At 52.3% G+C, this 16,116-nt stretch overlaps 1 protein-coding gene across 1 annotated transcript in view; it reads right to left on the bottom strand.

The window, feature by feature from the left end:
- LOC120517025 (CUB and sushi domain-containing protein 1-like) overlaps positions 1-16,116 on the bottom strand; it is a 293,367-nt gene that overhangs the window by 69,110 nt on the left and 208,141 nt on the right. The window contains exons 27-31 of the mRNA XM_039739099.1: positions 14,744-14,935; positions 11,911-12,049; positions 11,646-11,833; positions 7,244-7,438; positions 3,325-3,441 (exon numbers count right to left, since the gene is read on the bottom strand). Of these exons, the coding sequence (XP_039595033.1) occupies positions 3,325-3,441; positions 7,244-7,438; positions 11,646-11,833; positions 11,911-12,049; positions 14,744-14,935 (831 nt within the window). The remainder of the gene's footprint in view (positions 1-3,324; positions 3,442-7,243; positions 7,439-11,645; positions 11,834-11,910; positions 12,050-14,743; positions 14,936-16,116) is intronic.

Raw genomic sequence — 16,116 nt, 5'->3', positions numbered from 1 at the left:
GCTGTGACCATCACAAGGCCTGCTCTGCCACATGGCCAGGGGTTTCGTGGTCTCCCTTCTCCCTTGGCCTTTTGTTGTGTCCCTCTGAAGTGTGACGTTGAGTTAGTGACGCAGGCCTGCTCGTCACAGTCCGAGGGGCCCAAATATCACAGAGGATCATCTGTCTTCAAAATCCAGAAAACACAAAGACGGGAGTTGAAAGAAGAACTTCGAGCATCCCACCAAACGTCTGCGGCGGCCCCCCGGATTAAGCAAATCGATTTCAAAAGCATGGATTTTCTCCGCTGACATTTAGTTGAAGATGCGGGTGTCACGCCAAGATTAGGACTGTCAAGGATTGCGCTTCTCCATCGATTCGCCGTTCTCACCAAACAGGGTTTGTTCATAAGGTCAGGGAGACGGGGGTCCATCAAACACACCCACTCCGCTCAACACTCGGAGTCCTTCAAGGAGACATCAGGCCGCCTGCGGGGGGCACCTCTCGAGTCTTCACGATCAGCCGTGAGGCCAGTGGGCACCAGGGTGGTCAGTCATCTTGGCCTTCACTTCACCAACAACATGCAGACCACCAAACTGAGAAAGGCGCTATATAAATTCAATACATTATTATTATTATTATTTGAGGTGCACAAACCTGTGGGCTTTCTGGGTGGTCTTGACCTTAGCATGCGACCCACCCAGTGACTCTGGACGTGGCCCGTGTGCCCACAGCTCTCTGACCCCCTCTAGAAGGGTGGCTGCCAGTCCATACTGTGGCCTGTAGGGGGCGACTCACAGCCCAGGGTCCTGCACTGGCAGCAGTGAGGGTCCAGGAGGACAGACGGGACCCTCAGCATGAAGTCAGAAAGCCCAAACCACAGCCCACCACGTCCATGTCGGAGGACGCTGCCCTAATTCAATTTCCGCTCCCCAAATCCTTTTGTTCTCAGATAATCAGGAAGCACACGCCGCTGACCCCTATGTGACGGTGACGTCATGTGCCACGTACTTCAGGTGGGCTTCTTCAGCAATGCAGAGGCAACTGCTCCATAAAATGGGGGTGCCAGCAGTAAACAAAATGGCATGAGGAGGACTAGGAGGGGCTTCCTGGGGGGGCTTCCTGGGTCCACCATGGACAGGAGACCCTCGGAGGAGGAGGAGGAGGAGGAAGGACAGCAGCAGTCTGAAGAGCTGCTTTGGTGCATTGAGGGGATCTTGAATCGGTGAAATGAGCGCTGAGCCCAACTTTATAAAGGGGGGCCACTAGATAAATTAGTGACAAGAAGACAGTGGCACAGTCCCACTAGGAGGTAGCAGCCTGAAGGTGACGGGGACACACGGCATGAAACAAAGTCACAAAGCTGAAGCCCCTCTGGACATAGAACCAGGAAAAGACCCCCCACCTGCCGCCTGGACTTCTCCTCCCGTCCTTCTGCCATCTGCGAGCTCATGTGACTGCCTTACAGGGCATTTTGGGAAGTGTTCTCCAGGAATGTCAAGCACCCCATAATGCCAAGTTCTGCTCTCACAAGCTATTACAGCTATCCCATAATGCCCTTAAACGGCTACACCTGCGACCACTGGGTGCCACTCCAATCCTCCATTTCCAGGGCGATGCCACCAGCAGCCTCTGCAGGACCCTGAAGTCCTGCCCTCTAGTGGACGGTGGGAGTGTAGCGCCTTAGTAACAGCCTGCTTCCGGATTCCTTCCAGGGGTCTTCTGCTGCCCTTTACTCTTCACACACAGGGACCCCTTTAAAGGCCTCGGTCCTGACGTCCTCGGTCAGCCTCATCGTCACTTGGATTCACTTGAAGACAAAATGTCTGACAAAAGAAGTCATCATGTGACCACTGGCCAGCACAGATGCCAGGACCAGAAAGGCAACCCAAACGAGGGCGACGGCTCATTAAAAAGTCAAACGAGCGAGCAGCACCAAGACTCCTGAGCCACTGAATTCAAGTCCTCCGAGCCGAGAATGAAATGCTGACGTCGTGTTAGTGCCCGCTTTACGAACCCTCATTGCTGCTGCCGCCCTCTGGCATCTTAAGGGGCTGCTTGACAGAAGCCTTGCCGTTGTTAGAGGGGAACGGGGTGACCGCGATGGACAGCAGCTGCTTTGGATGTCAGAGCCGAGGGAGTGCCCAGCACACTGAACTCGTCACTCCAGCTCTAGGCCCCGCCCAGCTAGCTGTCAATCAAGCACCACGCCCTGCCCAGTCTAGCCAAGCACAGCAGCCTGTCTGCTGTCAATCAAATGTCTAGCCTTGCAGCAGCTGGATGTCACTCAGTCAGGTGACCTGGGCCCGGGTGGGACTCGGTTAGAGTCTCTGCTGTCTTTCCTCGTGGACGTCCTCTCCTTTCCTGCTGGATGGGTGGGTGCCACCCAGCCTGTTGCCACTCACACCTCTAACCTCGCCTAGCCTGCGATCACTCAGATACCTAGCTCCACCCAGTCTGCTGTCACTCACTCATCCAGCCCCGCCCTAGCATCATGACTTGGAGTCCAAAAATGTCAACTAGAGGGGGAAATCCCATCAAAAACCCTGGCTAGACGCTCAAAGTGCCTTGCAGAATCTTCCTAAATGAAAAGTTTAATGTCACAAATTGCTCTTCGACATCAATGAAGGTCCGTGGAGCACAAAATGGCGCAGCCTAAAACAAGAAGGCCATCCAAGCTGAACAAAGTCCCAGTAAAGAATCCAAAGATGAAGTGACGAAAAAATCCAGAAATATCAAAGAGCACAGCACAAGGAAATGGGGAAGACCCTCCAGATTTACACAGCAAAGGGCATCTCCTGGCACCTCTTGGGGCGACCAGCCACCCACAAAACACAAGGCACATAACAAAGGCAGCTCGTCTGCTCAAAGAAGCCAAACAACTCGTAATATCAAACCTGAAGCCCAGCCAGCAGAGGCACCCTGGCAGAAACATACCAGGCGGTCAGTGGGCACCACTCTCAGCCTTTACTGTCTCCTTTATCGGCTCACAGCCTCAGGTGTGGGCACCACCTGTTGGAATGCATGCTTGGAGTAGAATGGCGTCCTCAACATTGTGTGGGTGGGTGTGGTGACTACAGTGGGGGGACCTCTGGGACCTGGCCGGCCAGTGTATGTGACATGTTTAACCAGTTAAACACCGAAGGAAACTGCAAACTGGGGACCCGCTAACCACGTCGCTCAGACCCCTCCAATGGGGGAGCCCAAGGCCATGGCAGGTGACACTCACTCACACACGGCCACCGCCATTCACACAACGGACAGTTCAGCGGCCACTCGAGGGGCTGCCATCTGTCTCTCGTGCTCAGAGGGACACCACGGCGGGGGGCACAGCGGCGTTTACTCACCAAATTCCTTGGAGACGCTGATGGAGTACAGGCAGGTCTGCCCGGCGGTGTAGTTATGTGGATAATTCGGGGACAGGACCACCCCGTCCGAAGTGGTGTACTGACCTCCACAAGGCGCTGCGGGAGGAAAAGGAAAAGATGAGCAGAGCAGGTGATGGCGCCAGAGCGGAGTCACAGCCACCAGCCTTTGACTAACCACCTCACCGAATGGCATTGCCCAGCCCTTTGTCATTCCAGCCCTCTTGTTCGTCCTGCCATCTTTTAAAGGAGCTGTGCCCCTGGTGTTGTGGCCAGAGGTCTCCTGGTTCTCCTCTCCCACCTGGTCCAGTGCAGGCCCAAAGCCTGCTTCTAGAGTTTGGCTTTAGCTGAGGCCTGCGCGCTTTGTGCTGGGCTGATTCTCGCTTCGAGAGCCCTGGCAGATCACAACAGGCAGCGCCACTGTGGCAGAACAACGAAGAGGAAAAAACGACAGACCCTCTGATCAGACGCCAACCAAAGAATGGCATCGAGCCCAGGCCAACAAAACCGAAACACAAGCAGCCCGAAGGCCTTAAAGGCTTTGAAGAGCCCGGCGGACCCCTCAGGCGTAACATACGGCCATTGTTGTCAAATTATCAAGCAATCAAAAGCCACAGACGGTGGCGGGCGACGCGTGCGGGCACAGGGCTACGCCACTTTAAGGGGCCATCTCATCAGCAGTTTGTGACCCAAAAACAACCGACATATTTAGGTGCAGCACAGCACCCCCGGTGCCACCACACTGGCATAGCAAGAGCAGAGCGGCACTGCCACGTCACTGCTGCCACTGCCTGGCACTTACTCCTTGTTACCTTCCTATTTGTGTTGTTTTAGAAGTTTTCATCTTTTGATGTTAATTTGGATTTTTATTTAAATTGTAGGATGAATTATTTGGTCTGTCATTTGTGCCGTTTTATGCCCTTCCTTGTGGGGTCCCAACACAGGAGCCCCTGGTCGTCCCGTTTGACCCCATCTTCTTCTTGGGTCTCATTTGCTGATTGTCACCAACTTTTTCATTCCTTGTGTTAGGCAAAGGCCAACAATGGAAGAAGAATAAGCAGGAGGAGGAGGGCACAGCAGAGGTGTGGGCATCAAATGGGCAAGAAAAGCAAATGTCCACACCACGGCAGAAGAAGGTGACAGCAGTGACTCTTTACACCTAATGTCCCACTAGCCCCACCGAAGGACATCGGCTCAGTGGCTTAAATTAAACACAATGGGGGGCAAAGGGACCCGCCTGCAATTTGACTGGCATTTCTTATGCAAATGCTCGGCAGCGGGGCCCTCTAGTGGTGACAGTGATGACATTTAGCCTGGCTAAGCCCCTCAGATATCCTGTTGAGCCCCTTAAATCCACACTGCTGGGTATGTTGTTAGTGGTTGGAATTTGGGGATTTGGTCACATTGAGCCTCCTAGTATTTCAGATGCCCTCCTTGCCCATTCTATCTGCCCAGTGGAGGCTGAAAGGGCATTTTACAGACCAAATATACTGCAAGAGGGGGCTGTGGGGTGGCCATCAGTGTTAGGAGCACCTTGGGGGTCCCGAGAGTCTCGCCTTGTCTGTCTCCTTCACACCAGCATGTGCCAGCTTCACCTCGCATCACCATGAGAAGGGCACCAGGGTCCCAAGTGATGTCCCACACATAGCTGGGCAGCTCACAAATATTTTTCAAAAGGGAAAAACTAACGCGAGGGTCGTTCATCTTCGTTTTAAAAAGGATTGGCCATCTTGTCCTTGAAATTTGTTCATATCGACTCGTAAAACAGAGTATCAAAAGCCAGATAAGAGCGGGGCGACGGCCTTATTGCCGGAAACCACGGAGACAAATGGCTTTTATTAGAGCAGAGCGCGCGACCACCCGCGCCAAATGAACTCCGTTTAGCGCCCGGTAATTCATTTCCGTCAAAGCGACGGAGAAAAAAAACGAAAACGATCAATAAAGGATTAAAAAAAATAAAAAAACCCACCAAAAACACCGAAAATCCTCCAGTTTAGTGACCCAACGGAGCAAAGCGCGACAAACGAGGAGCCTCGAAGTGGCGGCCGACGAGCAGCGCGGCTCAGGGCGCAAATCACCGGCCCATCAGCGGAAATCCAGTCGGCCGGGCACGGCAAGCAAACAAATGGCGGTGGGCTCGGCGTCATCTTCAGCGCCGCTGACTGCAGACAGGCTGGTGAGTAGATAGATGGCGCGTAATTAAAGAAAGGCGCTTTATAATAGAAAGAGAGAGAGAGACAAAGGTGAAAGGCGCTATATGATAGATAGATAGATAGATAGATAGATAGATAGATAGATAGATAGATAGATAGATAGATAGATAGATATGAAAGGCGCTATATGATAGATAGATAGATAGATAGATAGATAGATAGATAGATAGATAGATAGATATGAAAGGCGCTATATGATAGATAGATAGATAGATAGATAGATAGATAGATAGATAGATAGATAGATAGATAGATAGATATGTGAAAGGCGCTATATGATAGATAGATAGATAGATAGATAGATAGATAGATAGATAGATAGATAGATAGATAGATAGATAGATAGATAGATAGATAGATAGATGTGCAAGGTGCTATATGACAGCAGTCAGATCTATACTTGGATGGCAGGTATCATATTACTGATGAAGGACATGTAGATGTGTGGACGGCGCTATAAACTAAAGAGATGAGGTGAAAGGTGCCAGCCACGGCCCGCTGGTGTCTCCTGCGGATTCTCTTTTGTTGGCGTTGTGAAGCGCCCAGATACGGGTTCAAGACCTCACCCTCATCACTTGTTCAGCCTTTCTTTTTTAGACACTGTGCCCCTTAAACGAGTTCTGCCATGGCCAATGTTACCCCTGCCAGCCTCAGCCATGTTAAACTTGGTTCTCATTATGAAAGGCACTTTGTAAAGCAGCCACTAAGTAAACAATTGTCACGTGGCTCAGTCCAACTGGCACAGATTTTTGTTGTGCCCGGCCTGCACTGGTGGTCCGCAGTCCAGTGAGGCTGGTATATACAAAGTGACCGGTGACAGTGTGCCAAGTCCAGTGTTCTTTTCCTCGGCCCCCGTCTGACTGATCTGCCCAGCCTGCTTTGGCCTTCATTATTTAGTATGGGGTGGGGGGCACCCTACCCCTAACCCAGATGTGAATGGAGGAGAAGAGCCCCAGGTAAATGTCTCAAGTCCAATGTCTGGATGGTACCGGGGGAGACAATGAGAAGGTGGCACAATGTGGTGGCATTCAGCTGGACTGCAGGTGGTCTCAGATGGCGCCAGCTGCCAAGAAGAGCAGCGCGGAGAGACCCTTAAGTTAAGCTGCCCAATTAGACTCGATGCCATGATGTCATAATAACAAAGTGATTTACGCCGCCATCACTCGGTAATCGGATTACGGCGCCAATGAAAAACCTGCAAACAGACCACCGACATCAATCAAGGAAAACCCCAGAAAACGGGCAGCCAGGAGGGCAGGAGATGCTTTCCGCTCTAACAGTTGGCTTGCTGGACTTGAGTTCAACCTCTAGCTGGTCAGTGCCCATGCCCACTTTGCCCCCATCCCAGAATCCACCCAGTTCTTGCCCAGGTACTCCAGCAGGCCAGTCTGGTTCAGGGTGGGATGTGCGCCTGTGACAGATGACTTTTGAGACTTTACTGGACGTGACACCCAGTGTGACTGAGCACAGGCCACCAGGAGTCCGGTGTAATGAGGGCACTGGCCTTCAGACTGGCCACTTTGTTATATAGCGCCTTTCACACTGTAAAATGTGAGGTGCACACCCAGTCAGCGGCTCTGGCAGCTCAAAGTTAAACACAGAACAAGCCCACCAGTCTGTCCCACCATGCCCCACCAACAAACCCACCCAAGCCTGCTGCCCCGACACCTACGGTGGGCATGACATACCATGACACGATGGCAGAGCCTTATCCCAGATGGGCTTCCCGTCCCCTCCAATGACACACGTCAAGGTGGCCGGCCCAACGCTCTTGTACCCGGAGTCACAGTGGTAGGTGACCGTGGAGCCCAGCTTGAAGTCCGTGCCAATGCGGCTTCCGTTCATGATGCTGCCCGGGTCGAAGCAGGCCTCACGGGGCTTTTCTGTTGAGAGAAGGAGACAATCGAAGGGTCGCATTAAAGGTCACCTTCAATAAGCTGGCATCGATAACAAACAGCACAAATCAATCAAGGCTTTCAATTAGAGCGTCACCCAGCTGGCACAGTGGCACACTGCCTGGCACGGGGGCCTCACAGCACCCGGACCCTAGATCAGAACCCACTTATTTGGACTGGGGGACACCAAGATGTCCCTAAGTGGACTAATCAACTGGACCTCCTGTCCACCATGGGCCTGGTCAGTAATGGGAGATGGGCAGCTGTCAAGCTTCACCCGACAATAAACCGATATCAAGAGATCCATCAAAGGCAACTGGTACAGCTGGCACAGAGGAACTGTGGGAGTCTAAAAAGAAAGAACAGGAGACCACCGTGGAGTCCAAGGAGAAGAGGCCAAAGTGACCTGGACGGAGGAGAGCCAAGAACAACGAGGACCATCAGAGCGGCCTACGGGTTTGGACATTTGGACCCACTGACTGGCGGGCATACTGGGTGACGAGTGGAGCTACACCTGTCCTCAGCCACAAGATGCCAAACCAGGCAGGGCAAACAGACAATAGGTCAACCCACATCCACAACTCCCTGGGTGACCTTCAGTGGGTCACTGCCAGTCCTGCCACTGGTGCCAGCTCAAAAAGGCCATTCATCCATTTTCCATTTTGCTTGTCTAACTGAGAGGATCAAGGAACTCGAGATTCTCCTGGCAGCACAGGGTGAAAGGCGGCAGCCAATGCCAGCTCATCACAGGGTGCCTGCCTACCCACACCCAGTCATGCCAGCAGGTAATTTAACACACGTGGTTTTGGGATGTGGAGGAAAACCAGCAGAGGCTCGGGGTTTAAAGGCCATAAGAAGAAAGTCAATGAATCAATCAAGTATATAGCGCCTTTCACAGCCACGTATCACATGCTGCCTTCAACAAATATCTACACCTGTCTGTTATATAGCGCCTTTCACCTATCTGTCTGTTATTAATGAACAAGTCTGTCTGCCCATCCCCAGTATCTCTCAGACATATCGACTTCTCATATAGCGCCTTTCACATATCTATCTATCTATCTATCTATCTATCTATCTATCTATCTATCTATCTATCTATTATATAGTGCCTCTCACATCTATCTATCTATCTATCTGTCTGTCTGTCTGTCTGTCTCTTCCTCATGAGGTGCCATTCGTGTTCATCATCAAGCACCTTTCATATTTGTCAGTTTCATCTATCTATCTATCTATCTATCTATCTATCATATAGTGCCTTTCACATCTATCTGTTTCATATGCAGACAATGGCACTGACCACTTGGAAAGGCGCTATACAGTCCATAATGTCAAGGCAACATCTTCTCATGTTTGTCACTGAGCATCCCCTGTGGCCTTATGGTGCCAGTCCCGTGTGCCCCAAAGCACCCCCAGGATGATACGTCGAGTGACATTGTCCTCGATCCGTGACAGGCGCTATATAATACTTTATTATTACTATTGTTATTACTGTTTTATTGTTTGTACTGCTGGATGTCTCAATCCGTTTCAGTTCATGTTGTGTGCGCGCTGCTGTACTAAATACAGACAGACAGACTGACGGACAGACGCGCCATTTGTCCAGTTTCCAGTCCCGGTTTTTGGCCGGGTGGCCGTCACGGCTGTCGTCGGGTGTCACAAGCTGTTCCGTTCCGTAGTTGTGCGAGGAGCCCTCAGGTCCGGACCGCCTTCCCTCGTAAACCGTGGTGACAGGGTGACAGGGCCGCTCCTCGGAACGTCGCCTGCAGGTGCCGCAATGACGCTAACGCAGAACGAGCCCGTAATTACCGGGAGCTTTTCGGTGTCTTCGAGGATCAGGCGCCGATCCCGGAGACGCGCAGGAATGGAAAGTGACGGCGCGTTTTAGAGCCGCGTGCACGCGACGAGTCCGCAAACCGAGAGACGCGCCCGCTGCGCGCGCGGCACACAAATCGCAGGCAGGCGGCCGGGTCTGCGCGTTGCGAGGACGAGCCGTTGTCGTGCCATGAGCCACTAGGGGGCGCAGCTCCAGCTTGACCTGGAATGCCTGCTGAATGAAGCCTGGTTGGTGGGGAGTGTAGGGGGCACACACTATTGGCAATAAGGTGACTCTTGGGTTATTAAAGTGGGTTCCCTGTTCACAGGATGCAGGGGCACAACTAGAGGTGCTAATGTTTATGAGGAAAGGGATACGATAGTATAGCGCCTTTCACAACAAGCATTCACTGGGCTACCTGATGGAGGTGGAGGAGGACAAGATCGATATCCTGGGGGTCAGCAGGTGGGACCAGGAGCCACAGTGGTTTAGTGATGCCCACCCTGCCACCTCTCAGTGTGGAATTTAGATGTTCTACCTGTGGGCATGGACTGGTAAAGCTACTGTGTGTGCACACAAAGCTGGCCCGTTATGGCGGTGCCCTCTAGCATGCCAGGGGATTTTAAACCACCTCCATGACCCAGACCCTGATCTGGCACACATCTGGGTCCCAAACTGATGGGGCTTCGGAGGACCACTAGGGGGAGCTGTGACTTTCATCTTCATTTGGGGCCTTTGGCTTCACCAGGATGACCTCACGCAGGGACACTCAGGGACAGTCAGAAGACCTTAAGGCTGAGGAGCCCGGGTGGCATTGGGATGCCATGCTGTGACCCACTCCAGTTTTGGTAAATGACACAGGTGAATGACCTCCATGGTGGCCATTGGCTAAAGTCTCAGGGACAATAATAAAAAGCAGAGGGTGGGCTGCTATTCATCTGACGTGCTGGCACCTGTGGAGACACTGCCCACCTGTCTAGCTGATGGCCCTCGTCCCTCGCACTCCCCTCGTCAGCTTTGTCCAAACATTCCTGCTGCACCTGCTGCTGTCTTCCATCATGAAAGACGGTGGCCTGCACCTTCAGCAACCTTGGCAAACTCAGAAAGGCAATGGCAGACTACCCTCAGGGGGGCACGGTGGCACTGCCCTCTTTAACACAAACATACAGCTGACCTCTTAATGCATGAAAGCAAAAGGCCGCCAGGCAGGTAGGCCTGCCCACCTCCAGTGAGCTTTGTTACCTCACGCACTGCACAGGCGGGCAGCAGCTGGCATTCATAGGCTAGAAGCACGTGATGTTACAGTGGCAACCATCCAGAGGTGCCACTTTGAACCAGCGTCTGCTACTGAGAGCCCTCAGGCTGCCATGTTGTGGCATTCATGCAGAAATTGAGGCTTAGTGGGCTGGGACCCTCAGGGGAGCCCCCTAGAGGTGGGCAGGAGAACAGCAATCTGTTACTTGACCCACAAAACGGGAGCCAAAATGCTAGGAGGCAGCAGAGTGGGCAGACGCCACAAATCGTGGTGAGGGTCTTCAGGGCTGGATTTAACCTGGAGATCATGTGAAAGATGAGGATGGGCACAGAGCGGCCCACCTGGGTGAAAGTGTGCCCCATGAAATAAAAAAGACAGAATAGTGTCACAGGAAACGGGGTAGGGAGTGTGGCAACACGGCCTCGGGTGAGCCCACCAGGACAAGGATCTTCTGTGCGCCCTGTTGTTCTGCCAATGTGGGGTCACGGGCATCTCTTTCCAGATGCCTTTGATCTTCCTGCCAGTGTGGTTGTTTTAAATGTCCAATCTTTATTCCATGTGGGGGTCTTGGGTGGTCTGGCTGGATGTCCACTGTCTCCTCATCTCTGCAGTGGCTCAGGTGCCCCCCTCTTATCCAATGATTCAACACCCCTGGCCTGGGGTGAGGTGGGCAGTGAATTTGGTCCTCTCAGTCCTGATGGTTTACAGTCACCGTTAATATTGGGAGTGCCAGGGCCATGGATGGCAGTTTCATTGTGATGCCCAGCTCGCTTAGCTCTCCATTAGGTGGTCTCGTGTCTGAACTCCTAAACTCATCTTTGATCTTCACAGTTTCTAATTTACTTGACGTGTCACCCCACCACACCTTAGATTTCCATATATTTACTTGGCAGACGGCTGTCCTCCTGATGCCAACCAGGGTGGCATAGCTTGGCCCAGTACATCACCGTCCTCCCCTAAAATGTCTCCACTTCTGTCACAAAAGGTCCTAACCTTGGTGGCCTGCTTCTCCCATTACCAGTCCTTTCGACCAAACTGAAGGAGGCAGAGGGCAGTGCCAGGTGAATGCCCATCTTCTCACATCAGCTGTGGCATAAGGGGACAACGGGCATCTCGACGCTCACCTTTGTACTCGATGGCAAATCCTGACATGCCCAGAGACGCGTCGCTGCGAAACGCCAGGAAGAGGCTGTTGCTGCTGCTCTCGATCCTGTCGGGGGCCTGGGTGCCCTGGAAGCTGCCAACGAGGGGGCTGTTGGAGTCGTCCCCTTCATAAATGTGCAGGAAGTCATAGCTGGGCTCCATGTTGAAGCTGCAAAAGATCAAAAGATTACGAGAAGAGGCTTGGGGTCGCGGGGCTCCACGACGGGCATGATGGCGGTGGCTTACCTCTTGAATATCAAGGCGATGACAAAGTCAGGGTTCACCCGGATCCGCCAGTCACACTCCTTGCCCGGGGGGTACGGCTGCGGGTAGTTGGGCGATAAGATCACCCCTGCTGGGCCCGTCAGGTTCCCTCCACAGGTAGCTGCCACACAAAAACCAGAGAGCTGAAAGAGGAGCCCCAAATGCTAATGGGCATCATCACACGAGGTGGCACCCTACAGGATGTCAACACTGGCACAGCATTATGGGCATGGACAGGCAGTAGGGCCTCATATGATGTTCCCAAACCTACTCAACATGTTATGGACAGGAGACTCGCCTCGCCCCACTGAGGCCATGGTGGGCCCTTGAACAAAATGCCATAGGACACGAGTGACATTAGGTGACATTGAGAGGTCCGGTGGCTCAGAAACAGTACATGGCACCCATCTTGGAGACTTTAGAGATCCTCATTGGTGACAACAAATGACAGGGACAGACGGGCCATTTGAATTCAGGCCAATGGGCCTCCCTGCAATACTAGAACATTCAGCTGGCAGTGGGCAGCAGAAAGGTGGCGCTCTTGAGCTGAAGGCTTTCATTGTGAAAGGATGCCCTATGCAGGGTGAGGAGGCCAAATGAATTAATGGAGATCAATGAAAGGCGCTATATGAGGTTTAGATCACTACTTGACACGGCTGTTCTTATTTTAATGGTGACAGCGGCACTGGCATAGCAGTGGGTGCACCGCCACCTCACAAATCCAGTGCCCTGACGATGACGATGGCATCTGTATATTTAACCAGCGCTGAGCTGAACATCCGAACATTGTGTTCACTGTGCCAACTCCACATACGTGATGAGGAGGGTGAATGAAAGGCGCTATATGAGCTTTACATTCTTAGCTGACTTTATCAGTGTTGGGGCACCATTGGCACAGCAGTGGCATTGTCTGTGTGGTGTCTGCGCATTCTCCCTGTGCAACTCAGTGAATTGGTGACTCAGGTTGGCACCTGTATGGGCATGTGAGTGGGCCAATGGCAGATTGGTGTCCTGCCTAGGAGGGCACTGGGGCGGGCACTGCGCTCAGTAATGTTATGTTGTGGCAAATCTATTTGTGATGTTTTACAGAATTTAAAACAAACAAGTCAAAGAACTTGAAAAAAAATGAAAATAGGTAACTAGTGGTGGGGGCTGGGAATATCCCACTGCTGCCACCAGTCGTCCAACCTTTACAGCAGAGGGGTCAGTGGTGCCCAGACTCCTGGCCAGCACTCTGCCACCTCACTAGAAGGCAAAGGAAGCAGGAGTATTGGGGGTCTAGCAGGGGCTTCTTTCAGACTGGGGTTCTGTGCCTTTGCTGCCTCCCCTCCTATGGTATCTTCTGCCTGTGTGGATCTCCCTGATGGGTCGTTTTCTTATTTATTTGTTCTCGTTGTGAAGGAGCGTGCCATGCTGTTAAAGGCGCTATAAACGAGAATCATTGGCTGCTTCGACTCTCCTGTCTCTGTGAAGTCAGATGAACCTCTGGTGCTCTGTAAGGTGCCACTGAAGGTCAAAGGGATTCTTCACTATGTCCGTCTCTCATGGGCCTGGATAGGAATGGACAGCAGCGGGCACCGACAAGGTCCACTAGGCCCAGGTAGGTTATAGCAAAGGTGCTGTGGCGTGAAATCCGTACCCCTCTGGCTTGTGCAAGACTGATGAAGAGCATGGCGGCTGTCGACAGACCATCTGGAGGAAAAGCGAGCAATTAAGGGCTTTGCTTCATAGCGCCAGCTGCAGCAAGTGTCATGGGCACGGTGAGCAGGATGGCATAAGGAGCCCACTGGGCAGGGAACCCTGTGAGATCTCTGGGCAGGCCTCTGCACAGCTGCCCAACATGGCCAGGCCACCCGCTCCACTTCTGGAATGAGGAGCTGAAGGGAGATCTGGGATAAGAGAAGGGAGCGGGCATAGAAATGGGCAAGGGGCAGTGGGGGAGGAGATGGGGACACAGAGGGTAGAGGCCTCTGAATGGAATTCTTGAGCTTCAGGTTAACTGGGATGTCATCTGCTGTGTGACTACAGGGCTATGGTGTCACCTTGGGCTGGGACACTGGGAATGGGACGTGGGCCACTAAATGCCAAGAGAAGCCCAAACTAGAGTTTTATTGATTTTACATGGAGGACAGTGGATGACCCCTCTGGATGGGCAATGCCCACCATCACCAACCCATAGTGAGGCCAGATACTGTGCTGTAGACAGGCAGACGTGAAAGACACAATACAATAAATAATAGACAGATAGACAGATAGATAGATAGATAGACAGATAGCTAGATAGATAGATAGATAGAGTGAAAGGCGCTATATAATAGATAGATAGATAGATAGATAGATAGATAGATAGATAGATAGATAGATAGATAGATAGATAGATGTGAAAGGCGCTATATAATAGATAGATAGATAGATAGATAGATAGATAGATAGATAGATAGATAGATAGATAGATAGATAGATAGATAGGTGAAAGGCGCTATATAACTGATAAGATATGAAAGCGTTGCCGATTAGCACACACAGGTATGACATTCTCTGGGCTCTCTACAGGGGGTCATGAGGGTCCTCAATCCAGTAGCAGAGGGCGTTAGTGTCAGTGATGCCATTGTTGGTGCCACAGACTGCCAACGTGATTCGTGTTGATTGGCTCACTGCAGTAACATTCTCACCAGAGTTGAGGATGAGGATGGACTCAACGAAGTGTCCTTGACATGGCACTTCCAGACTGGGCCTCTAGAGGTCGCCCTCGGCCATCTCTCCACCCCACTGTCCCTCTCTGGGGGGCCGACACGCCGGCCCTCCATTTACTTACCGATGCACGTTGGAGGATCAGGTTGCCAGAAGAATCTGCTGTTGATGAGCACGCAGGTGATTTTGGCGACACCTTCAATCTGGTATCCGGGATCGCACTGAAACGTCACTGTGTCCCCAGGCTCGCGACTGTCACCGTACCGGGTCCCATTCTGTGGAGTGCCAGGATCGTTGCAAGTGGTGGCTGTAGTCGCTGTAAGTAGAGTGTAAAGAAATGTCAAGAGAATTGGAGCACAAGACAAGAGTAACGAGGACAAGCTGGGGAGGCCAGCACAGTCCTGTCACTGTCACTGTCACTCTCCAAGTGGCATTCATTTCTTTGTCTTTGTGACGTTAACTTGCTTTGCTTTCCATTTTTCGTGTTATTTAATTTATTTCACGATGTCACTGAGGGACAGAAAAGGAAGCTGAGGGTGGAGATGCTCATCAGAGTGTGGCGGACGAGGAGGAGATGCCTTATGGGGTCTCAGTGAGCACAACATGTCAAAGACCCTCCTCATGCACACCAGTAAAATGACAACTTGAAATGGACAAAAGAGCACAGGAGGTGGGCGGTGGGTGTCGGGGGTTCTACCCACTTGAGCGCTGGGTCTGTGATAGACGGTGGTCTGCTGCTCTCGCCCATCAAGTAGTGTGAATTCAAGAAGCGTCACTGCAGACCACCACACCCACAACGTCACATCCTGCCAATGCAAAGACTCCAGCAAAACCAAAATGCCTCCATAGACCTCCTGAGCCAGCAGGCAAGGCCTCCAGAAGGGGGCGCCAGGCTCGGGTGGCAGCGGCTGGGACTGGCCTGGCACATGAGGACTTGGCCCAAACTCACAGGTGGTCTTACAATTCCACAAACTTCTCAGTCTGACCTGCAGAGTCACATGCTCTGCCCATGAAGCGTGACAGACATCGCCATCGCTGGTGTGAAGTGTGCCAGCGGCTCAGGAGCAGGGAAGGACGAGGCCCATCGGCAGGAGGTCCGAGACGGAGCCGGAGTGGGGGTCCCGTCAGGACGTTTCATTGCTAGAGGGGACTCAAGCGCAGCAGTGCCACCTCAATGACGGTCATTTCACGAGTGAAGCTCACTGAGATCTTCAACAGCTGATGTCACCGGCAGGGACAGATCCTAAGGCCATGGGCATGACGTGCCCCCCGCCTTTAGACAGCCAGCCCACTGTTGATGCCCCTTTGTATTTAGAGGCCGTCACACACAGTCTAAGAACTTCAGACGAGAGGCAACAACAAACGCCATGATAGGCAACGCGGACAGACTGGCATATGGGGGGGCCAACATAGTTGGTGGACTGGGAGAGGTGGCCTGCCAGGGACTGGTGTGCCCCCAGCTGCTCCAGCAGTAAAAGATTTAAATGAAGAGAAGCC

Source organism: Polypterus senegalus, chromosome 16 (genome assembly GCF_016835505.1).
Source record: "Polypterus senegalus isolate Bchr_013 chromosome 16, ASM1683550v1, whole genome shotgun sequence".
Lineage (NCBI taxonomy): Eukaryota > Metazoa > Chordata > Cladistia > Polypteriformes > Polypteridae > Polypterus > Polypterus senegalus.
The sequence above is the reverse complement of the archived record's forward strand: the minus strand, read 5'-3'. Positions and strand labels throughout refer to the sequence as shown.